Below are 25,716 nucleotides of genomic sequence, written 5' to 3'. Positions count from 1 at the left end.
AGGAATGTAGTCCGTTTTTTAAATCCACATGACTTGTTTTTCTAATTTGGTTATATGTTTTGAGTCGACCAATCATATACTATTACAATTTAATTCAAAACAAAATATTTCTTTTCGTTATAATCATAGGACTGACACTTCTATTGATTGATCGTGAAAGATGTGCATGAATGAAACCAATGATAAGACAAAAGCCGTATTTGATAATTCAATTCAGTATTTTAGACGCTAACGTGTTTATCGTTCACGAATATCGTGATTTAGAATCATTTGCAATTCAGTACTTTAGACGTTAATATGTTTATCGTTCACGAATATCATGACGTAGAGTCTTTTTTTTTTATAGGTGGACTCAATTATGTTGTTGTGGCTTTCGACCTCTAAGTGCTGGTATTGCTCATCTTGTTTCAATTATGTTATGGCTCGCCTAGAGTACCAATGTGGCTTTGGTATGTCATGGTTCCTCTGATAAGCATGACGAATTAAGCTTCCAATCTATGCGTTTATGAAGTAATCTAGACTAGAAGGGAAAGGCAAGATGTCACAAGATGCCAAGAGAATAGCAGACACATTCTGGTTAACAATGCCAACCCCCTCCAAAATAGAAGTATGAAAGGAGGAAGCAGAAAAACAAGTTCTGTATTGTTCTGTGTTTATGGTTCTTTGTCAATGCTTTTTCTTTTTTTCCGGATGTCCTAATTTCATACTAAACTAAGAGGAAAAAGTTGTGAGACCTGGCAAGAGTGAGGCAACAAGCTTTTCATCTCATGCCTTTGTCACCATATAAGGACAAATTCTCAAGTGTCAATAAGGTTACCTTTTGATACGTGCCGATTAGTACCAAAATTAAGAAATGAGTATCCCAAAATGTAAAATTGTACTTAGTATTGGTAGTTTTCAATGGTAAGTATTTACCCGGCGAAAAAGCTCGTCACTGTTTTCACAAAGTACCCTGGTTTCCATTTAAGCAACACAACTCATTCTGAGTACTCAAAATGATGGTAGTTTAGCTCGACTAAATCTGGCTTCCAAAGGAGGACGAAAAAAATAGACACTATTTTCTGAACATTCTACAACTGCCTGACAAAAGAAACAAGCATTTACAGATAGATACATGCAAAATAGAGCTACCAGAACGGCAACCATAATGTCAAGTGTAGCAGCAACAAACTTGTTTTGCAATAATGGTTGTAGAGAATGTGAACGGACAATGCTGCAGAAGATTCTTCTGGAGCTCTACGAGCAACAGCAGGGACGACTGCATGGCCACCGGGGGTCCTCTGTTGCTCATTTGTTGGCAATGGATTGACAGCAGAATTTGGTGATGGTGTTAAATGCACCCTGTCACTGTCCCTTATGTCTTGACCTGTGAAAATCAGCTTAGTTATACAAAGGAGCAAAGCAACGCACAATCAAGAAAATATTTTCAATGAAGATTGACAAAGAGCTAAGGTCGTGTGTGAGTTTGTGAAAGAAAATAATACACGAAAAAAGGCAAAAGAGACAATTGAAAATAAATTCCAATTTACAGTATAAGAAGCCACAGTTAATTATGGGATGATGGCAAGAAAAAATCATTATACTTACCTCTTCGATAGATATTCTATTGTAGCAGAACAGCAGTTCACATTAGTTTTATTTAGCCAATAAATATTCTCGTGGAAAAGGAAAAAGGGGATACATTTGGAAAAGTTCATGTTGGCATCAAAAGATGCACCATTTTCAGACACCAGTATGAGTATCATTGGTACTGAAGTTTTTGTCCACTTATTTGCTTCATTGATACTTCTTCTGAATGTTATCATATCATATCAGTCCCTTCTTTTTGTTTTTTGGTGTGTTTGGTGTGGGGGGGAGGGGCCATGGAGTGCTGCTATGGTGGCAATGAGGCAACTACCTCTACCAATTTTATCAATCAAATAAGCAAATTAAAAGACAGAATAAGTATGCATTTCACCACGTAAAAAAGCTCAGTTTAAGCAAGAACAGCACATATTTTGTCTCTGTCATTGCGATATCAGTCATTGAATTTGCACAACTTCCAGTCTAGGTATTCAAAGAACTGGTGAATCATCTAAGTAGTGATTGGACCACATAAACAGGATATTTACTACCGTACATTAAGAAAATTGTGATCAAGCCATCTCAGTCAAAACACAGTTGTTAAAAGTAAACTACCACCAATGCAGTACTACCTTCCTTTTATCTTATGGCTGACGAAAGCAACCTCATGACAATCAAATTGAGCACAGAAAGTTGACTTACAATTTGAATGGGACCATCCTAACTTCAAATTTTCCCAATCAAACACCAAGCGGTATCCCATCATAAAGTTCTCTGCATAGTGCACATATGAAAGATAATAAGCGAGGTGCATCTTTTGTTGCTTGTGAAAGATGTGCATCAATGAAGTTAATGACAAGGCAAAGCTGAAAAAAGTTGTGAGCTGTAAAACACAGGAGATGCTTTTTGTTATACTAATGTGTGTGTGTGTGTGTGAGAGAGAGAGAAGTAGGAGGAGGAGGAGGAGGCCAGAATAAAATTTGCAGCGAGGCAAATAGCACAAGGCTTAAGATTCAAATAAGCAGCAAAGAACGAGAGTACCGACGTCCAATGATACCAATTCCTCCATCCAAGGGTTGTATGCCCAAACAATACAGATCATCTCCCTGCACCAAAACTTTCCTCTTGTGAGGAATCTATACATTTAAGCTATATATTGTGTGATATAATTCAACGGTTATTTGCAAATAAAATTCTCATACTACAAGACAACATTTGCTGTCTAATGGAACAAAAAAGACAAAAACATGAAAAGACAAATGATTGTCACATTATGTGACTGCATCGAAATGCAAGCAGATATATAGAAGAAAGGAAATGGAAAAAGTATGTATGAAATTATTTGAGTAGAGTGACAGACAAATCACTTCTTCATGTTCAGCCTGTAACAGACCATATCATCCCAGAACCAGAGAAGCCTAAGTAATAACAGATCATCTATTTTTCTTTAATGAAATCTGGTAATCTCGTCTAAGTTACGCAGAGGAAAGATATTTACTGAGCAACAAGAAGAATAAAAAGAAAAGCAATTACATTGTGTAATATATACACAACTACATGAAAAATGAAGCATGTCTAAGCATGTTGTACATGCCACTGGACTAACCTTCTTCATTGCATCATTAACCTCATAAAACAAAGTAAGATTTTGGGACTGATGTTAGACTCAGATATCTCAAGAGAACAGTCTAAAGCAGGAATCATCCAATGGGCAGGTTATAACGAATGCTTCTACTTGTTGACCAAAAGTACACCCAAAATTCGGGATACAAATATAATCCAGATCATGGAATACAAATATAATCCAGATCATAGAAGTTTCTTATTCTTAGAAATAGAATAGACAAGAGTTGATCTCGCAACCCACTTCAATGGATAGAGCTTCACAAGACATAAGAAAACATAATCACATTTAGCGAGTATTTACTTCAAAAACTCATGAACAACTTTGAATTGTTATACTAAACAATCTAAAGGATTTAGCTTTCAAATCCAAAGCGTCCTTTAATTTCATTCTCACAGAAATTCTAGCACTAAATTCTTTTTCACATGCAACAAGATTGAGCAGATTGCTGTGCATTGCTAGATCACCTGGTAGTCAATTATGTGAAACATGGGGTTCTCTATCACAAAGCTTTGATTCAAAGCAAACTTGAATTTCATGCTAGGAACATCTGGCTGTCCATGTGAACTGCATCAGAAATGTAATTAGTTGACTTGAGCTTTGAGAAATGATGGAAGATTACAGCAACTTCAAAGTCACAAGTTATTTACCGAGCCTTGTAGCAGTAAGGGAACTTCTCTATGCCAGACCTTGTAGCATTCATTTGTTTGTCAAACTAGAAGAACATATATTGTAATTTCAAATACCATAAAGAACTGGATACTGATCTTAGATCGTGAACAAAAATACATTGAAAACTTAGAGAGAGAGAGAGATAGAGATGGAGAGAACCTCAGCAACAAAAAGTTTATAGTCTTCACTAGGAAGGTAGGTGAAGGAAGACCCGCTATCAACTTGTGCTTGAAATCCATTTTGTTTTAAACAGAAACTCCCAATGCAATAATCGTCAACTTCAATGAAGTAGCCAGAACTGATACAGAAGACATAGGAAAATTAAAGATGAGGCAGTATGCAATTAAATTTTTCAAACCAACAAAAACGTTGAAAACTAATCATGCCAAGCAACACATAAGAAACCGCAGCTTAACATACTATTCGCCTTTGTATGGTACAAAGGTGGTACTTCTTTGAGTTGCAGGACCCTGGTCTCCAAAGTACATTCTCCCAGAATAGCTATTATCAAAACAATATGAAAATGAATGTGGAACCAGACCAGATCTTGCGAGCAAACTTGGAATAGCAATTTTCCCAGGTCCCAATCCCAGAAGACCATCAGGAGCAGATCCATCTAGGTCACTGCCACTTTGTTTGCTGCCACATCTGCAATTAGTGAGAAAAGCAAATACTTTGCCAGTCAAATTTACAGTACATGTCAAGTTACAGAACTGTGAATACACAAAAGAAACATACCCTATGATGACCTGAGCTTGGATAGAACCTTCAGGTGCACCACCTCCACTTGAGGTCAAATATAATTGGTCCTCAAAAAGCAATCCCGAGCTTGAAGTATTTTCTGAGTAGTTAACACTGTAGGGGCAGGAACCATTTGGACTTTGGCAGTTCAGACCCAATTCGCATAATTGATGGCTGCAAGACAGGGGCTTGCTGGTACTTGATCGGGAAGGCTCATACTCACTCAGGTCCCTATCCTGCACAATAGATGCCCCAAACATGCCAATCAATTATTGGAAAATTAACTGCTAAACCTGCTTCCAGCTATTAGCTTACATCACGATTCAAAGCAAATGTATCTAGAGCTTGCAACAGGATGCATATAGCAGCACATTGCCGACAAACAAAAATGGGGATATAGCAGCGCATTGGCTACCGACAAAATTGTGTATGTCTTGAAATGGAAGGATATCAGTACAATTCAAAGCTTAGATAAAGTATAAAGAATTTGAAGTTCATGAATTCATAACTTTTATCCAAACATAGTAACTACATTGCAGTATCGTTATAGAGCAATTTTTCTCGTAGTTCCCCACCTTATACACATCAAAGTGAAATTCCTTAAGACAGAAATGATATATTAGTCTATAGCCACAAATAGCACTCTCACGGAGCAAGTTGCACAAATGAATAGGCATTAGCTGTTATTTCATAAATCACTTCATAAGAAATGAACAAGACTTAAAATGAACATCCTACCAGCATAGAGTAATAACTTGAAGACAGAGGTGCACACTGGATGCAACGACAGGGGACCCAAAACAAATCACTACCAGCATCCAGTGCAACAAGAAAAGAAACATTTGGTGTCCCTATATCAATCCACGTATAATGCAGCCTGCAATAGGAACTTATGGAAGTCAAAAGTATTGAATAAAACAAAAAATTTGACATAAAAGGGAGAATTTCATCTAAAATATTTTGAATGACTAATGAAATTGTCATATTAACCACATTCTATTTTACCTTTTCAGATTTTGAAATAAAAGAAGTACTAAAAAAACTGGTAAAAGAAACAGTTTTTGTCCTTTTATAACGTTGATAAGTGATTGTAACCCCATGTTGCCAAAACAATTGCTGATTCTCTCCACCCTTATTACCTTCCATCTTTCCTCTCCTCCCTTTCTTTCTTTTTTTTTTTCCCCTGATCTCTGAAAATACTCAATCTCAACTGCATAGGACACCCAATGGTAAGAAGATAAACATAAAGTGCTATTTTCTATACCAATTGGCACGATGTAAAGTCTTCTAGATGCCTCATTGACTCCAAGGTTTTCCACCATGTAATAAGGCAATAAAGGAGGAACCCAGAATCTAATGCAACTATTTTGGTTTGCATACTACAGCCCATGATTTACTTGTGAAAAACCTAGATCAAAGACAGGACACCCCGTTTACATGCTAGTTTTTATACCTCATATCAGAGTCAGACTCTAGTTTGATGGCAACAACTCAGGTAATGACTGCTTCATCATCCTTTCTCTGCCTAACAAGAATGATGCACCTCACTCTATTCATAGCTTAACCAATCATCCAATTAACTTGCTCAGTGGCATTTCACCAAATAGATGCATTATGTCGAGGCAATTGAGATCTTCATTCCTTATTGTCAGTATACTAATGATAAATAATTAAAAAATTTTACAAAGTAGCCAACTCTACCCACGTGGTCCTTTCCTTTATCTCTTTTCTTTTAAGTGCATTTGAATAGGACACAAAAAGAAAGCCGAAAAAAATTTCCTCACTGTGGAGCAGAGGATTCTGTATGTTTGGAGCAACTGATCAGTCAAGAAGAAGAATACAGCCAGTTAATGCCTCAAAGTTAAACTAATTAGCCTGAGCATTCAGATTCATTTATTCCACTTTCTATGAAAATGTTGCTAAAGTAAGGACAATGTTCAAAAGCCGCATTCTTCAGAAAATCCAAATGAGGTCAAGCCAGCTTGCTTAATTCTTTAATTCAACCCAAAAAAAAACAAAAACCAAATGTTTAAAAAGAACCTTTCTTTTTTTAGGGGGGGAGAAGTACCTCTCTTATACTACCTTTCCTCCTCTAACTCTGACAACCCTCTATCCTCCACTCATTTCAGAAAGAACCCACATCCAAGAAGGGGAAAAAGCCACATACCAGGCATAAATATAAACACATTATATATAAAAAAAAAATGAACTAAATCAACAACAAAACAAGAACAATGGTTACCATCCCATGTCATTGCCATAAAAAAAGGTTTCACTCCCTTGAGAAGGAATTAACAGTCGATCCTGGGACCCAAGTTTCAATTTTTGCCGCTTTAAATCACTGCTCAGCAACACCTTCATATGCTCCAAACTTCCCAACTTAGGCAGCGTTATGTTCTTGCCTTTCGAGGACCAGTATGACACAGCTTCTTGAGAGAACCTATGAACTAGTTTTGACGAGTAAAGAGCTGTGGAGAATTGGGTGTAAAGAGACATCCAAAGCACGAAAGTGATCGCAGTTTGGGTGCCCATTTGGATTCAAGAAAAGGGAAAGATAGTAATGTAGTATATGACTGGTGTAGCTAGATGTAGTCTATGCTTGGTGTAGCTAGATGTGCGGTGAGCGAGACAGTAAGTAAGTGTTTGAAATGAAATTCTATGGAAAGAGAAAGAGGTGGATGTAGACAGGACAGCATTTATGTGTATATTCCCTCGTATGAATTTGGCTGCATAACTGAATTTTGAATTCACTTGCACTCAAACATACGTTGAAGTAGCCAAGTATTCCTTGTCAATCTGGCAAACTCAACATTTAACCCTCTTACTTTCCTAACCTGTCAGTAAAACATAATAGTAGCTTCTTTTCTCGAATCATCCAATTCATTCATCTTCTCATAGCCATTAATTTAATTAATTCTGAAATTAATTTTCATATTCTCTTTTTGTACCCATAAATTTGGTTAAATTTAAGAGAAATCAACTCCATGGCTCGTAAAATTGATCCTACAAACATAACTAATGGGATTATTTCACTTTTTGCTAACTCTTGAATTTGACATATTTCTTAACTTGTATTCAAATTGTCTCTTTTGTTTCAGTCGAGCTGTTCTACTTTTTTTTTTACTTTGTAAACAAGTTTCTTTAGTTATGGAATCTCCCAATAACATAAACACAAGTAAAACTTGAGACCAACTAATAGAATCAACTCTAGCAAAGGATGCAATTTAGAATACCATCTAGTTGAGCCACTAATTATGCAACCATATATTTTTAAGGTGTCAAGCTCAAATGCAAGGTTTCATACCTATTGCTCTAGTAAATGTAAGACAAAGAACAAAGAGAGCCAAATCCAATCGCTCTAGTAAAGGACAACTAGTGCAGCTCTCTCCCAATCCTTGATTGCTCATAAGTTCAGCCTCTTGCTTATGGAAATGGGGTCTCTTTAGTTTCAATTCTGTCCAGATATATAATTTATACAATTTTAATATAAACGTGAATTATAATTGAATTAGTGTAAAACTAATAATTACACTCAAAATATATTAATTTATATCGAAATTGTCCCACTCTAGACAATTGAACTTCAAGGGGAGAGGCTTCGGATTCCTTAGTCACTATTTTATGGGGAATTCCTGCATGGCGAGCGAAATAAAGGTCTCATGATTGACCAACTGGCATTTCTGTCAGCACATCGTATGCTTTCTTTAACTCGTTTTCAACGTGGAATCATTTTGCATCCTCCGACCACCTCGTGACGCCCGAGGTTTGGTGTCACGGGGCGCACAATTCGGATTTTTCCTTGTCTTATTATTCTTTAGAAAATTAGGCACACTTACATGTTTTTAACTGCTCAATGAAAAAGGAATCCTAATTAACACTACGTTTATCTAAGATTAAAGATAATGATTTGCCTTGAGAGAAATGATTCTGCTGATGCCACGTTACATTGTCCTTGTTAAGTTTATGATACTAAAAGGTGATCTTTTTGACCAAAACAACGTAGGTTTTGTATTTTTCAATAGTTCTTCGTGAGTGATTGATTGTTCTTTACTCGGTTTTATGATTCTGCTATGAATAAAGTTAAAAAGGTCACAACTTAATGATGACAGAAAATTTTGTGTAGTTTTAAAGGCTCTACTATGTTAAAAAAAAGAAAAAGAAAAGGGAGGCGAAGGCTTGAAAATCGAACCTTACTTTTTTTTTTTGTTTTTGTAAAGAAGGTCAAACCTATGTGCTTGATTAATGTTTCTCATTAGTTGAGATGAATTTTAGAATTAGTTATTTTTTTCAAAAGAAAACTCTAAGCATTTCAAGAGTTAGTTACTGTTTCGATTGATTAATGTCTTTTCTACTAGTTGAGCAGAGTTTTAAATTTTAGGTTTTTTTAATTCAGTGGTTAGAGGTTGTTTATATTACATTTTTTGAAGAGTTTTAGAAAAAAATTATCCTAACTTTTTTTTAAAAAAAAAATATGATGTGTATAAAAAAAAAGTGATTTAAAAATGTGTAATAAAGAATATTTATAGAAAATATAAATTTTTTTCTCAAAATATAATAATTCAAACAAGACCCAAGCTTTACAAGTAGGGAGTAAGAAGTGGGCAAGAGATCAACTAAGTTGGGCCACTTGGGCGTTTCTAACACCGCTTTTAGTTGTCTTTCTGTTAAGATAACATGATATCCTTGCCCAAGCATCGGCCTTATGTATTTGGGCCTTATTTCAGTACAATCTCTTCTAATACTTTACAAGTTCAGAGGCCCAATTTCCCGCATGAACTTTATGCTTTAACGCGTCCACAAGTCTACCGCCAATTGTAGTTGTCTTCTTACTTCAGGGCGTTATACTCGGATTGTACGCGCAAATAGTAACTAAAGTAAAATCTTGGATTCTCCATTTGTGGTAATTACTAATTAGCAGGCAAAATTATGTAGTATACACCAGTTTTCTGATAGAGTCATTTTGTTGAAAATCTTGTTTGTTTATTTATTTATTTTTAAGTGGGAAGTATTAAACTTAAAATCTCTTACTTACAATCGCTCTCATGTTATCACTGAACTCAACCCTCGTTTCTAAACAAATGTTACATTGATTTGTTTGGATGGATTATCATTTAGTAAATATATTTTAATTATTTTTTTTATATTTTCAACCACTTTACTTTTTTTTTTATATATATATGTTTGAACAAAGAATCATATCTTGTAAAGTTGATAGGTTGAGCAAAAAAAAAAAAAAAAAAAAAAAAAAAAAAAAATATATATATATATATATATATATATTATTGGTATGTGGATGCAAATTTAGATATTTTTATTTAAAATAAAAAAACACCGAAGAGATTTTGAAAGTAAAAAGTAGGATGAAAAATTACGAAAATTATAAATATTATGTAGTTCCTAATAACCACTAAACAAGGCGAGCTAAACTTTGTTGTAACATTTTTTGTTTCTTTTTTTTTTTCCTTTGGTTTCTACATTTTTTGTGTTTAGTAGCAGCAGACTGTTTTAAATGTTTATGAACCAAAATAAACAGCGAACCAAAAATATAAAAAAAAAGTCATAAGTGTGGGAAAAAGGGGGGAAAAAAAAGAAGAAAAACTCAAAAAAGGAGTGTTAAAAGTTGAGCGGACTTGGACCTAGCAACCCGATTGATTATGTAAACAAATCCGGACCAAGATCCGGTTATTCAGTTTTCCTTTTCCCAGGGCAGAAACGAAAATAACTACCAACTTCCCTCTTTCCTCTCCGTCCTTATCCTTCTCATCCTTTAGATTATGCAACAAAATATATTAGTAAAATTATTACCAGAAAATTAAATCCCCAAATATACTCTTCCTACCTTGTGATCATCTTTTTAATTATTGATTATCCAATTCTTCTGCACCCTTTACTCCCCACCTGAGGACAATAGTTGTATTCTGCTCAGACAATTCTTATCTCGAAACAGAAAAAATCTCTTATTGCTTGAAATTTGTTTTCTTGAATGTTTTACAGGGGGTGCATTGGCGCTAACGAGTGTAATTTCAATTGGGTTATCATTTTTAAATTACTCTAACGTTTTTCTGGTGTATTTGGTAATTAGGGTTTCGTTTGAATATCTGCTACGGGAAGGGGTATTTGCACTGGTAAGTGTTTCCTTTAAATATTCTGTTCTATCATGCATTATGCATTTTAACAATGCACAAAATTGTATCTTTTTGGTTTTGGGCATATGGGTTTGCTCCGAAACTTGTGATTAATTAAAATTTTTTTTATGCTTCTATTGTTTCTTGAGTGGAATATATATTTTGTTGCTTAATTTCGTTTTACGTTGTACCTTGTGCTAGAGTTCTAAGGTTTCCCGGTGTAATTTTCTTTGAATAGATTACTATAAACTTTTAGGAGTTTTGCCATCCTTCTTTGCGGAAGCTGTTTTGTTAAGGACATGTTAATATAATATTGTTCGTTTCCGAGGCTGACACGTAATTGCTTGCTAAGTTCTTGGTTTTCGATAGTTGCTGTTACTTTAGATGCTATATATACTTAGATGCACTTAAGGGTTCTGTGGGTGTTATTTGGGGTAAGGATCAGGGAAAGAATTTAAAAGAAAGCACTTTTGTCATGTTTTAGAATGCAAAAATAACGAGCAGAAAATTATCTCTGGCTGTATATTAAAAATTTGAAAGTAGATGTGATGTATGGATCTTAAAAAAACAATTTTTCAGCTTGTCTCTTTCTCTTTGCTGTTTTCCAAGGTTTATTGGGAATCTGAAATTCCTCATTTGGTTTTCTTTCATGAAAGGATTGGTTGTAAGAGGAAGTTTTTGGCTTGGTGAATAAGAAAAATGTCGACACAATATCCGGTTCTGTATGATCGACCAATCAATAAGTGGAAGGTGGCTGAACTGAAGGAAGAGCTTAAGAGACGTAACTTGATGACAAAAGGCTTGAAGGATGACCTGGTAAGACGATTGGATGAAGCAATTCGGAATGAAAGGGCAAGTTTTGGGACAGAAACGTACAAGGATTTTGAACCCAGCAATAATGAGCCTAATATTCCAATACTGCAACCTCATTCCGGGCAAATTTCTGGGTTTGCTGAGAATAAATATGTGAATGAAGTTAAAGTAGACAACTTTGTCAGTGGGATTCCGATTGTTGACGAAACTAGTGAAGTAGATCAAGCAAAAGCTACTGGTGGTTCTATTTCTGTTCCAGCATATGTGGAATCAGACGTTTTGTGTAATGCTGTTGATACCAGTAACAATAAAGATGAGCTAGTGTCAACACCAATCGGTTTCAGTGAATGTCCTGAAAGAGTAATTGGAAACAGCGGACCTGCCAAGGGAAACGAGATTTTGACATCTGCACGTAAGGATGATCTGGACAATGAAGGAATCTTAGAGGCATCTGGCAAAAGCAGCGGTATTTTGAATGAAGTTGTTGATACCCACACTGCATCTATTAGTACAAATACAAAAAATGAGTCTGCAGAGTCAGGCAATGAGGAGCTTGAGGTAGTACCAATTGCAGGTAGTACCATTGCACCTATTAGTACAAGTACAAAAAATGAATCTGCAGAGGCAGGCAACGAGGATCTTGAGGTAGTACCAATTGCAGATAGTGAACAAAACTCACATAACTTTGGTCTTAAGTTGGAGAATGATTCTTTAAAGCCTTCGCAGATGGATGCCGAGTCTCTTGTCTCCTACTCAAGCAACCAGGTACATGAGATTAGCCCAAATTTAGGGTTTCAAGTACAGTGTGAGTCAATTAAAACTGATAGTTTATCTAATTATGAAAAAAATGAAATAAAGGAAAACTTAAATGCTAATAATATTCAATTAGAACCAGAAGTTGTTAGGCAAGAGATGGTACAGCCATCATCCAGCAAAGACCCTTCAGGTGGCAGCTTTTATTCACTGGATGATCAAGTGCCAGATGTGAAACCAGGTTCTGTTGTTGAAGCTGATGATGATAAATGTAGTGTGAAAAATATTGAGAAAATTGATAATTCAGGTGAGGGTTCTGCAATGGACCATATCCTGGAGAATAGGACCAAAGATGAACTAGCAGATGATAATAAGTTCACTGAAGAGCCCTCTAGTGAAAAAAAAGATTTGGATGATGTTTTCGGGGCTAATTTGCCTACACAGAATATGGAATCATCTTATGAGGAGAAATTTGAGATTGCTGCTTCTGCTGAGCAAAGAGAGTCACAAGGTTTGATTGACAGTTACATTTCACTTTAGTTTCCTTTTGATGGGTACTTATGTTTGATTTGTAACCTTTTCTCATTCTCCTTTATTATTCTTCTTGGGGAAAAAAATTCACTTCCAAGCAGATGACCAATCCTCAGATGCAAAATTTATTGAGATGACTGACATGACAGATGGAGAACCACTTGAAAAGATAAATCTAGATCAGTCTTCAGCTGATGATTCCATGGAAGATGATAGCTTGGAGGCAAGACAAGCCGACTCCGATTCTGATCCTAAGAAAGTTGGTGACAAGACCAAGCCAAATGAAGAAACTGTTGCAAAATCTGCTGGTGACATTGAAGCTCCACAAGCTGATATTCCTTCTCATACCCTGAAGTCATCACATGCAAATAGTGATCAAATGGCTGAATCGGCTGAGAAAAGAAAATTTGAAGGTATTACTGAGGTTTAGTCCCTTCTTTTCATCTGACCATCCATTCTGCTGATTGTTAAATATGCTAACTTCTTCTGACCGGTATACACCTGCTGATGTGATTGTTCACCAATTTTAAGAGAATGTGTATTGTTAAAAATCTGTGTGTAGTTTATATTGGATATTGACAATATTTGGGGTTGTATTGTTTCTCATGAAGCACTGCATCAGCTAAGATGGTTTATTATCTTTCATAATTAGCTGTAGAACTGTTGTCTCTTTCTCTCTTCGTTCGCTGCAAAACTGCAAATAGCTTAATCGTTGGTCTTGATTGTTGCTTGTTTATTCCCTGCCAATAGCATAACTGTTGTGCTTTGTGGTGGATAGTCCTCACTAATCAGATATGTATTCCTTGCGAGATGAATGTGTTGGTTGTTATGTTTACGGGGTTTCATTTATTAAATCAGAGATTAAGGATACTGGTTGAGTTAGTAAAATATTTTACCAGCCGTAAAATTTGATCTTGGGTTCAGATAAGCCAATATCATATTTTGTATAAACTAATTAGCCATGGAAATTTTCATTTTTGTAATCTGGATTGGTCTCTAAATTGCTTTTAGCAGTTGAAGCTGCACCAGATAATAAGGAACCTCGGAAGAGGCAGAGGAGATGGAATAATGAAAGTGTGAAAATTCCTCAAGCACAAATCCCAGATACTTCACTTTCTGCAACATCAAAGACTGTGGTTCAGAGTGCAACAACTCCTTTTGTTGATGGATCTAACTCTGCAACTGGTAGAGATGCCACCAATGAACGTATTGGTATGTAATTTATGAACTCAAAATTTCCCATATCAAGTCGTAGTTGTGCATGCAATAACTTCTTAATTCTTTCCTTTCCTAAACAATTGCAGTGCCTCCATCGGCGAAAACACCTACTAACTCCCTCCGCATTGATCACTTTGTTCGCCCTTTTACTCTGAAAGCTGTGCAAGAGCTCCTCTCCAAAACGGGTACAATTTGCAATTTTTGGATGGATCATATCAAGACCCATTGCTATGTGACGGTAGCTTCTCTCGCTTTCTCCCTATGTTTGTGGCTGCTAATGTGGTGATTTATTGTTGTTTGGCTGATATGCAATAAAGGGATAAAATACTGTTTTGCTTTCTGTATTTTGAGTTTTCTCCTGCTACCTTCTGTGGCGCTTGGGTCTGTATGATGTATACTGTAGCTGTTTCTTGGGGACCTCAATTTGGTTTGCGAAAGGTGCTGTCAAGCACCTTGCATGTATGCACATAAATATAAAATGCTGTTGGTTGTCGAAGTTTTATGCATAACTTCACTGTATTGAGTTTCCTCTGGACCTTTGTTAGAGGAACCACTTGGTCTTAGACTTGAACATTTTGGTTGTTGAAGCAAATAGCGTTGACCCGCTAGTTACTGCAGTAAAGTGAGAAAAATCTTTTTTGTTAATTAAAAAAGGACAAAGCAAAAAATTTTCTTTTAAAGTTGGATCATTAAAAGAAAAGGTCCTGCAATAGTTACCTATTTGCAGTTTAACAATACGATGCCTGTAAACATTTATTTGTCTGGTAAAACTCTCTGCTCTGAGCCCAAGCGTGATGAATATTTACAGTTTAGGTACGTGATAATGAGTTCTATCTTCTCTGCAGTATGCTTCTACTGAGGAAGCCATGGAGACGCGGAATGCTGTTTACAATCTTCAATGGCCTCCATATGGGGGACGACTTCTGATTGCAGAGTTTGTTGATCCTGAGGAAGTAAAATTGCAGGTAGAGGCTCCTTCACAATCTGCAGCACCTGTAAACTCGACTTCAGTGATGCCATCGCAACCTCCCTCTAAGCAATTGGCTCCAACACCTGTAAACCAACAGGATGTAAGGCAGCAACCCCATCGCTCAGAGCAACAGACCACTTCTGATCCACCCACAACAAGGGAACGCTTGGCTCGGCCTCGTTCTCCGGTTGCTGCGACAGTTGATCCACCAATAGTCACTTTGGATGACCTATTCAGGAAGACCAAAACCACTCCACGCATCTATTATTTACCATTAACTGATGAACAAGTTGCCGTAAAACTCAGCAGACGCAGAAAGTGACTAGTGAATGGAGATTGGCTTGTAGCGAGTTGAAACAGTTTGTGAGAACCTTTGCATCTACTCCCAGCATATGGAATTTGCGAGAGGCTAGCTAGCTTGTCAGTTGTCATAGATTGGTCGTTAATATAGTCAGGGCTAGTTATTAACAAATAGTTGCAGGTTTTTGTGTTTCTCCTCTATATTTTAGGCCATATTTTCTGTAACCCTTGAATAACGCTGGATAGGAGAGTTGCGCAGGCTTTGTTATTTGTACACAGTGGTTGATACTAGATAACAACTTCTTGCTCGTGAAACAGTTTATTAGATGTATGCCAAAACTGCTTCTTTCTTTGCCAGGCATCTCGGGGTGGGAATGGGTTTCTGATTGCATAGCAAAAGTTTCTTGGTGATTGAACAAGTTCAGGAAACAGGTGGTTTGGCAATCCGTTTACCCGAGCTTGCAGGAGCATCTATTAACTGATCATATTCTATCCTTGTCTTTACGTATCTTTGCTTTTGATGGGGATGAAATCCTGGCCTCTTAAACGAGTCTTTTATCTTCTTTGGAAAATTAGAAGAAATGGAAAAAGAAGAATATCAGGCCAACGACCAGAACTGTTTTGCGCCTACCAACTTTTCAGGCTTTATCCACGTTTTTCCTCATCTTTACTCTATATAGGGATTTAATTTTTATCATCTTTCAAAAATAATAAGAAATGGAAAAAAAAAAGAAAGAAGTTTTTGTTCAAATGGTAAGGCCAAACGCCAAGAACTGTTTTTCTTTTGCATGATTGCATCAACCAATTAGGCTAAGATATTGGAACATCTTATTCCACTTAACAACTCTTAAGTTTGTGAGTACTTTGAACATCTTTAGGGTCAGTCGAACCAAACAATGCCCATAGAATCTCTCTCTCTCTCTCTCTAAATTTTTGTGACTTCAATCAGTTGGAGGCCTAACAGCCAAGCATAAACCAACCAAACGATGGCAAGAAGCACCCACCTAATATGGGCTTGATTGACTTTGGAGGATTGAAAAATAAGTTGACCCCTCTCCGACCTATATGTGCCCACCTATTCTAACATGTGCTATACCGTCAGACAAAAGTTTGTGCTCCAAGCCCAAGCATTGATTGTATTTAGGTTAAATTTCTATCTAAGATTTGTTGAGGACTTCTCGAGCAATAAACAATGCTGTTTACCTTCCCAATCAAGATGAAGACCATAGAATGTTTGATACTACATGCTAATTACCTACATCCAATGCTAAATGTTGGTTTAACTTTTTAGTGAAATTAAAAAGTATTGAGCTCAAGTACCTTGAATTCTTTGATGTGGTATTATTACTCATCAAACTTGTCTCGATAGCTTAATCGTACGTTTTCTAGCTTTTGCTCCGTTAACGTTGTTTTCTAGCTTTTGTTTGGTTAAAGTGTCAAGTTTCGATACCTTGCACTTCTTACTATTCAGCCTAAAATTTGAGGATGAACATGAACTTACTAGTAGTATTATTATATTTAATACCACGACTTTGGTTTGAGAAACCATGTGCTGTCAGCCATATGCTATGATCATGTCCTGCCAAGAAACGTTGGACCTCAAGTATAGAATTCTGGCTTTCTTTCTCTGGATGGCATTGATCAAAATGGATCAGTCGGAATAAGAATATACTGTAGGATCCCATATGAAGGGGAATGCCGGCTCTTGCATGAATTGATCGAGACGCAATTATTTGCATCATGTGATTTTCCTTGCTCTCTAAGTTGAGAATTTCTTCTTCCCCGTGCTAGCTTTTGGTTTCTTGTCTTTGGATGGGAAAGTAGATGAACTACTTTTGACGACTCAAAATTCCTTCCCTAGTTGTCTTGTCAGAGACAAATTTGTGAATGAATGCATTTCTTTCATGGACAGATTCCAAATCCCACTTAAATCACTTTTTTCCGAACTTTGCAATTGATTCGACTATGGTAGTTACTTTTTTTTGGGGTTGTATGGACCGTGATACTTGGTCGCAATGACCACATTTCTTCACTTCTCGAAGATTCCACCTGGGGGACATTACATTCCCAATTGTTTCCTTAATCCTGGCAGAGGACTATTCTAAGTACAATCGTATCAAACTTTTAAGCAAATTGGAGCGAGCACAAGGAGAAACCACTAAAGATTTGTTCCAACAATCTTGGCAAAAAAAATGTAAAGCTAATCAGCGGAGATATTTCATCCAATTGCGCTGTTTTGTCATCAGGGCAAAGATGATATCTGTGTTGACAAAAGGTAAAATGTTGAGTACTTGGGTAGAAAATATAGTTAAATAATCAGATTGAACACTTGGGTGTATACACTGAAAGTGTGTCAGTGCAGGAAAGATTAATCCAAGAGAGTAAATCTTATATACACTGAAATAAAGATTAGAGAAAAGTAGCGCGACATAAAGGGAAAATGATTAAAAGGAAAAAGGACAATTTTTCTTCCATGATTGATGATCAATTTTGCGTGGAGTCATGGATATTATTTGGACAACCAAGAACATGGTCTCAATCAGGTGTCAATTTAGTCATCTCATGGGAAAGATAAACCGTCCCTGGTCTATGCACATAAACACGTGGAGCCTGAAAACTGAGAGAACCCAAAAATTCCCAACCATTCATAGGATTAGATAGCGTTTCATTTCATCAAGTCTATCCTTAGCAAAGTCATCAAGAGTTCATCACCTCCACGAGAGACTGAAGCTGAGAGAAGGATTTCAAACAGCGGTCTCTGCAAGAAACGCGGTTCTGGCTACTTCAAGAGTCAAATTGGTCAATGGGGTCGGTGAATTTTTTGGCCAGTCAACCATGTAAAGTTAATGCATGTCCCATCCTGTATTAATTTCTTTATGTATTGATGGTCCCGATCAATATGGTAGAGCAAGTTCGGGGGTTTTGATCATGTTTGACGCATTCTTTGGTCGGCATAGTAAAACTTATCAGATTGAAACTAATGACGTTTGTGCAATTATTAATCATGCAGTTTGGCACAATAACTGCGTGATTAGATTAATCCTATTTGGATAAAGGTTAAATGTACCCCACTAGGGATATTGGTGGGTTCAAAGAATCTGGCGCAATTTTCCAGTCTCCTGTGAGATTGAAAATGACGGTGATTTTGATATGGCCATTGCAGAATTGGAGTTATTGCATTTGATTACAGGTGTTTCTTGATCAACAGGGACTAGTTAACTATTACGCTGTGGAGGGTTGGCTGGATGGGGACTTTCTAATTTGGTGCTAGGCTTTTTCTAAAAGGGCGACACCAGCTTTTATTGGGGGTACACGGGGCATATGCCAATGCTCTTGAGAATTAATTTTTTGTTGGCAGAGGCGTTAAGGATTTCGGTGATTGATATTAGGTGTTGCATGGGCCAGTAATAGAGCTAGTGCCTTTGCCCTCAGGAACAGGAAATACAAACACATGGAAATGTTTTAGTGCACCATCATATAGGCCATGAAAAAAGACTCTCTCTTTATTTATTTTTTTTTTGGGTTTTCTGGGCTACGATAATAAGAATAATTAATCAATCAAAACTGTGAGAGTTTCTGATATTGAAAAATGGAGAACAGGAAACAACTACTACTAATGAATCGGCTGAGAACTCCTCCAAGCTACCACGTATAGCAAAATAGAAACACTTTATTCTAGTTTTGATTTCTTTTGAAGGGGCACACACGCTTAATTTGACCTAATAGCTACATTTTGAGGATTACTACGATATTTGACAACAGAAATGTTTTCTCTTTCGCAAGTGGATGAATTTCATCTCCCTGTGTTTTTTCTCCTCTCATAATTCTTAACCTAATAATTTTTTTGAGCACAGGGACAGATACTACACTTGATCTGGTCAAAAGGCCGAGAAAGGTATCATTAACGTAATAAGTTGACCAGTTTTTATGATTGCTCTCACAGTAATTAAGTTTTATAAAACTCGTTACTTAATAAGGATTTGTTACATGTTTATGTCATAAAAGTATAAAGAATTAGGATGCGCTACATGCACTCAAAAATATTTGCACCACCCAAATTAAGTACCATGTTTTCTTTTGCCCTCGACCATCGAGTTGTAAAAAAGAGAAGAAGAAATCAATTCAGTGGCTTGATAAAGTTTAATTAACTCCACAATAATGTTCCTCGGGAACTCATTAATCTAATGAAAACCTCTGTAAACCTATAATAAAGACTACCCAAGTAAAAGCCAAGCAGCTTCACTTTCAAACTACGTCCATGTCTATGTCCAATCACTTTAATTAATATCAGCTTATCTCAACGTAACTAAACTGATTAAGAGTGACACATCAGAAATTGGAGGTCTTGATTCAAATTTCCTCTTCTCAACATCTTAAATCTCACCCCTTTACGACTAAAAAAATATTAAAAAAAAGGTAACTAAGCTGGCCTTCTAAGAACGCTATTTTTCGTTTTGTCCTCTTCTTTAAAGATTAATACATCGGGAGGCTAGGATATATACTAGTGTGAATACCCGTGCTACGTATGATGCTGATATTATTGAAAAAAATAAAAAGCAACGGTGAATTAAAAAAAGTTAAAAACTTGTACCAACATAATTAAAATCTAAGATTTGTTTAGTAATAGTTCAAAGAATGATAAAATATGTACATTATTCAAGAGCTGCATTTTTGTAGAAGATGGATCTTAAAATAATAATAGAAATTTATATTAGAAAATAGATGATACATGGATAAAAATGAATGTAATCGCATGTTTTATTTAATTTCAAAATAAAATGCATACAAATATTATGCATTCAACTTGATAATCTTGTATGAAGGTGTGAACATTTTTCGCACCAACCAACCTTTAGTACAAAAGTCAATATTGGTGGTTTAATTGATTCTATTGAATTTTGTGGAGTTCGTACTACAAAAGAATGTACTGTGAGACTTGTCTTTCTTGAAAGTAAACTTATTGAATCTTTTGAAGTATTTCAGTAGGATCATTGCGATATAGGCTTTGTTTTATGATCAGTTGTTTTCTCCTTTGCAATCTTGCAAGTTTGGAATTGAGGCGCCGTTGAAATGCTTATAAGTGGGATCGTCCATAGTGACAGCTTGATACATAGTCTTTTTTTTTTCTCATTGTATTTGGTTTGTGTGGATGACAAATGAAAATGAGTTAGTGATCATCAGTTTTGTGAATAATTATGAGAGTAAAATACGTTATAACAATTCACGTAGAATTGTGGGAATTGTAATTCAAGCAAGCTTCTAAATTTTTGATATGTGATTTTCGTAATGGTGAGTTTCTTAAATTATCAGTTAGTTGTTACTATCGGCCGTGTGGTAAGATACGTACAATTGTGGAATTGTAATTCAAACAGGCTCCTAAATTTTTGATATGTGATTTTTGACAGGTTGTTGTACCTGTATAATAATAAATACCTACTCAAAATGAATACAAATTCTGTATCTAGTGATAGCCAGGGTCAAATCCACAGGGATTGGGAGAATTTAATTTCTTCTAGACTTCAGGATATGGGGGATTTTATAAAAATGACAATAAACTGTACTACTTGAATATAATAAATAGCTAAAAATTAAATGACAAATTATTAAGACTCAAATAATATTGGACGAACTCTAGCCAAAAAGCAAGTTCGAAAATGGTTCTCCTAATTGATCATCGATACAATAATAATTTCACTTATAAACTGATAAACAGGTTATAACTGTCAAATAAGCGATGACAGTTAATTTCTCCTTAAATTATCGATAGCTAAGGTACAACTATTAACTATTATCCTAGTTGCGAAATAACTTTAGGTACGACCTTAGAGTTCAACTTTTCAATTGTTTTAAGAATTAGAGAAACCCTGCTCTAACCAACAACACGTTACGAGAGTCATTTCAAATTAGTCCGTATATTTCCCTGGCACAAAGCCAATGATACCAGTTACCACTAATTTAAAATAATTAAACAATTACGAATTTAATTATTCTAATTGATTTTAGGTTATTGAATTAGGCTAAAATTCGGGCCCAAGATAATTGAATAATACAACAATCATAAGAAAATAAAACAAAAAATATACGAATACCAGAAAATAATATAAATAAATAAAATCAATTCGATCTCATAATTTAAGTTGAACCAAATCATCCGTTATTCCTTAACTAGAAAAAGAGATTTAGTTTATCTCCGTTGAGAAAGTCTCATGCCAAATTGCAGAATTAATGGTTGAAGGCATTCTCTCCAATTGAGATGAAAAAAATCCAATGAAAAAGAAAAGAAAAGCCAAAACAGCGTAAAAAGTCTCTTTTCTTCTTGCTGCGTTCCTCCACAAAAGAAAAAAGAATAGGAAGTCCTAATAATTAGCTATTAGTCTCCTCTGCCGAAAAGAAAGGAAATTTCCTAATTGACTAATGACTAGTCTCCTATCACTACTAAACTACTATTTCAATTTGAATTGGTATAACAAATCCATCTTATCCGAAAATGAAGGATCGACAATGATCATCTTATTGAACATCCGTGGTCCGACTTTATGAGACTCTGCTTTCCGGACATGCAAAGCTTAAACTTCGACGTACCAATATCGAACAGCCAGCCCAATAGAAAATCACGCCTTTTAATTCCTTTTTACTCTAAATCTCTGCAACTGCACAATGTACCAAAACTAAGAAGAATCTACTAATTAAGTAATATTTGGTAGGATAAAAGAGGGAAATAATCATGAAATTAATGACAACATTGCAACCTATCAATTTTCGTAATAATGAGTTTCTTAAATTATCAGTTTGTTATTACTATCAGTCATGTGGTAAGTGTCTAACGTGATTTGGAATTTGTAAATGTAATTTTGTAGGGATGGTTATTATCCATTAGTGAAAATTTTAGAATTACAGTAAAAAAGAATTCAGATTTTCAAGATTTGTGGAAGCTTCTCGTAAAAAATCTGTCCTCTAATATATACAGATATAAATATTTTTTAAAAAAAATCGAAAATTGTTCCTCTTTTAGATAGGTGGCAAGTGTCTCGACAGGCAAACCAGTTTATGGTCTTATTTTAGATTTCTTCATCCTCTTTTCAACTTTTTTTTTCCACAGTCGCACCGACCCATCACAAAGCCGCACTCGCCCAAATAATCCAGAAGACGACAGACCACTAGCGAAGAACGCCCTTTTTAACGGGTGCAAGTTACTACCGAATCCATTTGAATATCCTATTTCCACGTGGGCATCCGACTTGCCTCGGGATTTCCAATTCCAATTGCCATATTAAAAGCTGCATATCCACGTGGCAGCCGCTTATGCCTTCCAATCCAAGACAACCCCAATAATGTGCTTCATTTTTCATTCTTCTTTTCCCCTTGATGGTGAAGTGAAACAGTCTTCAATTTTTTCTTTTTTTTAAGGGGTCCTTTTTCAAACTTTGGAAGCTCTTTTTTCCACAAGCATTAGGCCTAAACTTTACAATTAACTTTCACCTTTCGTGTACCCCAAGCACGAAATTCTCCTTTTTGTCATTCAAATGAGAGACTTTTAGAAGCCTGATGAGTCTATACTAAACGTCAAATAGTCCCACAAACGTACAAAAATTGTACTTATGTTAGCTAAAGATTGAGAACCACAGGCACGCTATTTGTAACTCTAACTACAATTAGTGCATGCGCTTCTGATTATAATCAAACGTACAAAAATTTGTTACTTTTGTGCATATTATTATCTGATTATTAATCTGATATTTATTGAGGGATTTTCTCTTCCCTAGTGCAGGCTGATTAATCTAATCTTAGATGGGCTGCTTACCAAAAAATGCAAAAAAGAAAAACAGACACGTATTGATTGATGTCAAATCGTTTTCTACGTACCTCCTCAAACTAATAGCATAGAAAGTAAGTGGAGATGAAGGATCCGTTGCGCTATAGATGTTCATTGCATTTGTGAATTACTACAAGAAACACCGGAAAAAGTATGAATTTGGCGATTGTTTCATGATTTCACTCAAACCAAGGGAATAGCTACTAAGGGAACTGACGGAACAGCCTTAGGACCATTTTCCATACAAGTTTGTGCCCTTAAGAAGCTAGTAAGAAGGGGAATGAGGATTCCCGCGAGTTAAGAAGTCTCTTGGTGTTTCTAGGTCGTGAACCCCACTTCATTAAATTATAGTTCTTGTTTTCTTTACCTTGGCTTTTTTAAATTTGGCTCCTATATAAGTCTGGCCACAAGGGCCGTCCACTTACACTTCATCAAGACAGTTAACAACTCCCCATTCTCTCGTCAACCATCAACCTCTTGTCTCTTGCCACTCCTCCTGAAACCAGGACCAGGAAAGCCATCTACAGCCTCTTTCTTGCTATCTTGTTAAGACTTCAGATTTGAGACTCATCAGTTCTCTGTCATCTTTCTTTCTTCCAATCTTTCAGTTTAACATATTGCGTTCCTAAGTCCCAACTTCGTTAAAGACAAAAACTGTATTTGTTCTAACTAAGGATTCTATAGCACAAGCAAACAAAAGACGAAAAAAAAATGGGAGTTGCAGGCACTTTGGAGTACTTGGCTGATTTGATTAGCAGCAGAACAGCCAAGAAGAAGAAAATAATGAATACTGTTGCCCTCAAGATCAGGATGGATTGTGAAGGCTGTGCACGTAAAGTTAAGAAGACTCTGAAAGGAGTTAAAGGTACATAATTTTCTGTTGTTTTTCTTTAATTTGATATCATCATGCAAAATATTAATCATCATGTGAATTACTATGCATTCCGCAGGAGCGAAAAAGGTGGATGTGGATTTGAAGCAGCAGAAGGCGACAGTAACAGGTTTTGTTGATGCAAAGAAAGTGTTGGAGGCAGCTCGAGCAACTAAGAAAAAGGTTGAACCATGGCCTTATGTGCCTTATACTCTGATGGCTCATCCTTATGCTGCTGGAGTCTATGATAAGAAGGCACCTCCAAATTTTGTGAGGAAAACTGATGAACCTGGTGTTGCGACGTTAAACCCTGTGGAAGAACAGTTTCTTATGTTCAATGATGAAAATCCTAACGCATGCTCAATTATGTAATCCCTTTTCAACTTTTTGTTTTTGTTTTTTGGCCTTTCTTTCGCTTGCTATTGTACAGTTACTAGTTTGATAAGTATATATATCTTGTACTGGTAGATAGCTCGTAGCATTAAAGCACCATAGGAAGAGTGGAATCATGGTGGTTTCCATGGCACTCTGGTTTTTATGTTTGTTTATGAGTATTTTTCTTTTTGTTTCGATCTTTTTCAGGTGAAATGAGAGATATGTAATCATGCATGTATTTGCAATTAAGAAGAAGCAGTTTCCTTGAAATTAATGAAGCTCTTTTTTACTGGGAAGAATATGAGACATACAATCAAGGTATTCAATTCCCTGGCTGTTTTGCACCAGAATTTCGATTACTTCTGAGTGTTAATTTAATTTTATTGTGTGATTTCCGGTAAGCTCGGTTGTTAAAAAAAAAAAATCAAGGTATCCAATCCCAAAAACACATCCAAAAATAAACAAAAATAAAAACCAACGCATATTTCAAAGAGTCAAACTTAAGTTCACATCGATTTTCGGGTCACCAGACATCTGACAGTACGTGGTACATGGTACAGCACAGTTGTCGGCGAACGGTTTAAATGACAGGATCCAGGTTTTATCTGCTAGGGACTTGTGTCTTCATAGTATAGCTTAATTTGACCAGTTCGACCATTTGGCGAATGATGGATCACACAGCATAACAGCATTTTAAGCCAGAAAGCACCGGCCTTTGATTTCCACACAAATGGAGTAATTTCTTTCCTTTTTTTTTCCTATTAAACCTGAAATAATTCTGCGAGGAAAATGAACACTAATAAAAGTGAAGCTGAGGGATTGATTTTCTCATCCTGCTGGTCTTATTATCATAACTCATGAGTTCTTCAATATTGCTTGCTACTTTTTAGTATCATGCTTGGATCGTCCCCTAGAAGTGAAAAAAGGCCATGTACAAGCTTATGTCACAATCAAAAATCAAGATTTAGCCTTCAAGTCCTTCAATCGGGCCAAAGTTAATTTCTCCACTCTTAAAAGCAGTCACTATGTTTAGTGAACTTCTCTCTGTATTTTCATCAACTGTTTATAATTGATCCCTACACTAACTACTTGTGACAATTTATAAATCAAACGCACTAGCTACTAAGCATAAAATATTTGTCGATAGGTTCGTTTCAACTGTTGAAGTACTGTTTTGAGAGACTAAGACCTTGTTTGATAATCTAATTTAGCGCTTAAATTTAATGGATTTAAATTTTAACATATTCAAATCGTTTGATAATTAAAAATTGAACATCTGAATTAATTAAGTGACACTAAATTTTCTAAGAAAAACTTACTCTCAAAATTAAGTGATAAGCTATTCAC

The 25,716-nt window shown here is 35.9% G+C and overlaps 3 protein-coding genes across 9 annotated transcripts; 2 read left to right on the top strand and 1 right to left on the bottom strand.

Moving 5' to 3' along the window:
- Window positions 1–935: 935 nt before the first annotated feature.
- Window positions 936–7,223, bottom strand: LOC113749867 (aspartic proteinase-like protein 1). Of its 4 annotated transcripts, none has more exons than XM_027293735.1 (10): window positions 6,843–7,223; window positions 5,339–5,477; window positions 4,598–4,836; window positions 4,280–4,507; window positions 4,019–4,157; window positions 3,838–3,902; window positions 3,655–3,754; window positions 2,609–2,687; window positions 2,266–2,337; window positions 936–1,366 (listed from the first exon to the last, which is right to left on the bottom strand). In XM_027293735.1, exons 1-10 carry the CDS (start codon window positions 7,130–7,132, stop codon window positions 1,128–1,130), a joined length of 1,590 nt encoding a protein of 529 aa, XP_027149536.1. In that variant the 5' UTR covers window positions 7,133–7,223; the 3' UTR covers window positions 936–1,127. The 4 variants fall into 4 exon arrangements, with proteins under 4 accessions (XP_027149536.1, XP_027149537.1, XP_027149538.1 ...); XM_027293736.1 differs by having other exon boundaries at window positions 2,609–2,669; XM_027293737.1 differs by having other exon boundaries at window positions 1,279–1,366; window positions 2,605–2,687.
- Window positions 7,224–10,326: 3,103 nt separating this feature from the next.
- LOC113749124 (apoptotic chromatin condensation inducer in the nucleus-like) lies at window positions 10,327–15,663 on the top strand. 4 transcript variants are annotated; one of them, XM_027292789.1, is made up of 7 exons: window positions 10,328–10,725; window positions 11,382–12,183; window positions 12,265–12,802; window positions 12,924–13,235; window positions 13,834–14,034; window positions 14,127–14,278; window positions 14,886–15,663. In XM_027292789.1, exons 2-7 carry the CDS (start codon window positions 11,425–11,427, stop codon window positions 15,330–15,332), a joined length of 2,409 nt encoding a protein of 802 aa, XP_027148590.1. In that variant the 5' UTR covers window positions 10,328–10,725; window positions 11,382–11,424; the 3' UTR covers window positions 15,333–15,663. The 4 variants fall into 4 exon arrangements, with proteins under 4 accessions (XP_027148589.1, XP_027148587.1, XP_027148590.1 ...); XM_027292788.1 differs by having other exon boundaries at window positions 10,327–10,725; window positions 11,382–12,802; window positions 12,972–13,235; XM_027292786.1 differs by having other exon boundaries at window positions 10,327–10,725; window positions 11,382–12,802.
- Window positions 15,664–23,562: 7,899 nt separating this feature from the next.
- LOC113749032 (heavy metal-associated isoprenylated plant protein 24) lies at window positions 23,563–24,668 on the top strand. The gene is made up of 2 exons (XM_027292663.1): window positions 23,563–23,988; window positions 24,074–24,668. The coding sequence occupies exons 1-2, from the start codon at window positions 23,835–23,837 to the stop codon at window positions 24,364–24,366; spliced, it is 447 nt and encodes a 148-aa protein (XP_027148464.1). The 5' UTR covers window positions 23,563–23,834; the 3' UTR covers window positions 24,367–24,668.
- Window positions 24,669–25,716: the final 1,048 nt, after the last annotated feature.

Source organism: Coffea eugenioides, chromosome 10 (assembly GCF_003713205.1).
Source record: "Coffea eugenioides isolate CCC68of chromosome 10, Ceug_1.0, whole genome shotgun sequence".
NCBI classification, from domain to species: domain Eukaryota; kingdom Viridiplantae; phylum Streptophyta; class Magnoliopsida; order Gentianales; family Rubiaceae; genus Coffea; species Coffea eugenioides.
Note: the sequence above shows the minus strand (reverse complement) of the source record. Positions and strands in the feature narration are given on the sequence as shown.

Coding starts and splice junctions, on each gene's coding strand:
- LOC113749867 (XM_027293735.1), bottom strand. CDS start 7,132: ATGGGCACCCAAACTGCGATCACTTTCGTGCTTTGGATGTCTCTTTAC. Junction 4,837..5,338: donor CAAGTTATTACTCTATGCTG/GTAGGATGTTCA, acceptor TCTATTGTGCAG/GATAGGGACCTGAGTGAGTA. Junction 4,508..4,597: donor CAAGCTCAGGTCATCATAGG/GTATGTTTCTTT, acceptor CACTAATTGCAG/ATGTGGCAGCAAACAAAGTG.
- LOC113749124 (XM_027292786.1), top strand. CDS start 11,425: ATGTCGACACAATATCCGGTTCTGTATGATCGACCAATCAATAAGTGG. Junction 12,803..12,923: donor TGAGCAAAGAGAGTCACAAG/GTTTGATTGACA, acceptor ACTTCCAAGCAG/ATGACCAATCCTCAGATGCA. Junction 14,279..14,885: donor AGACCCATTGCTATGTGACG/GTAGCTTCTCTC, acceptor TCTTCTCTGCAG/TATGCTTCTACTGAGGAAGC.
- LOC113749032 (XM_027292663.1), top strand. CDS start 23,835: ATGGGAGTTGCAGGCACTTTGGAGTACTTGGCTGATTTGATTAGCAGC. Junction 23,989..24,073: donor GACTCTGAAAGGAGTTAAAG/GTACATAATTTT, acceptor TGCATTCCGCAG/GAGCGAAAAAGGTGGATGTG.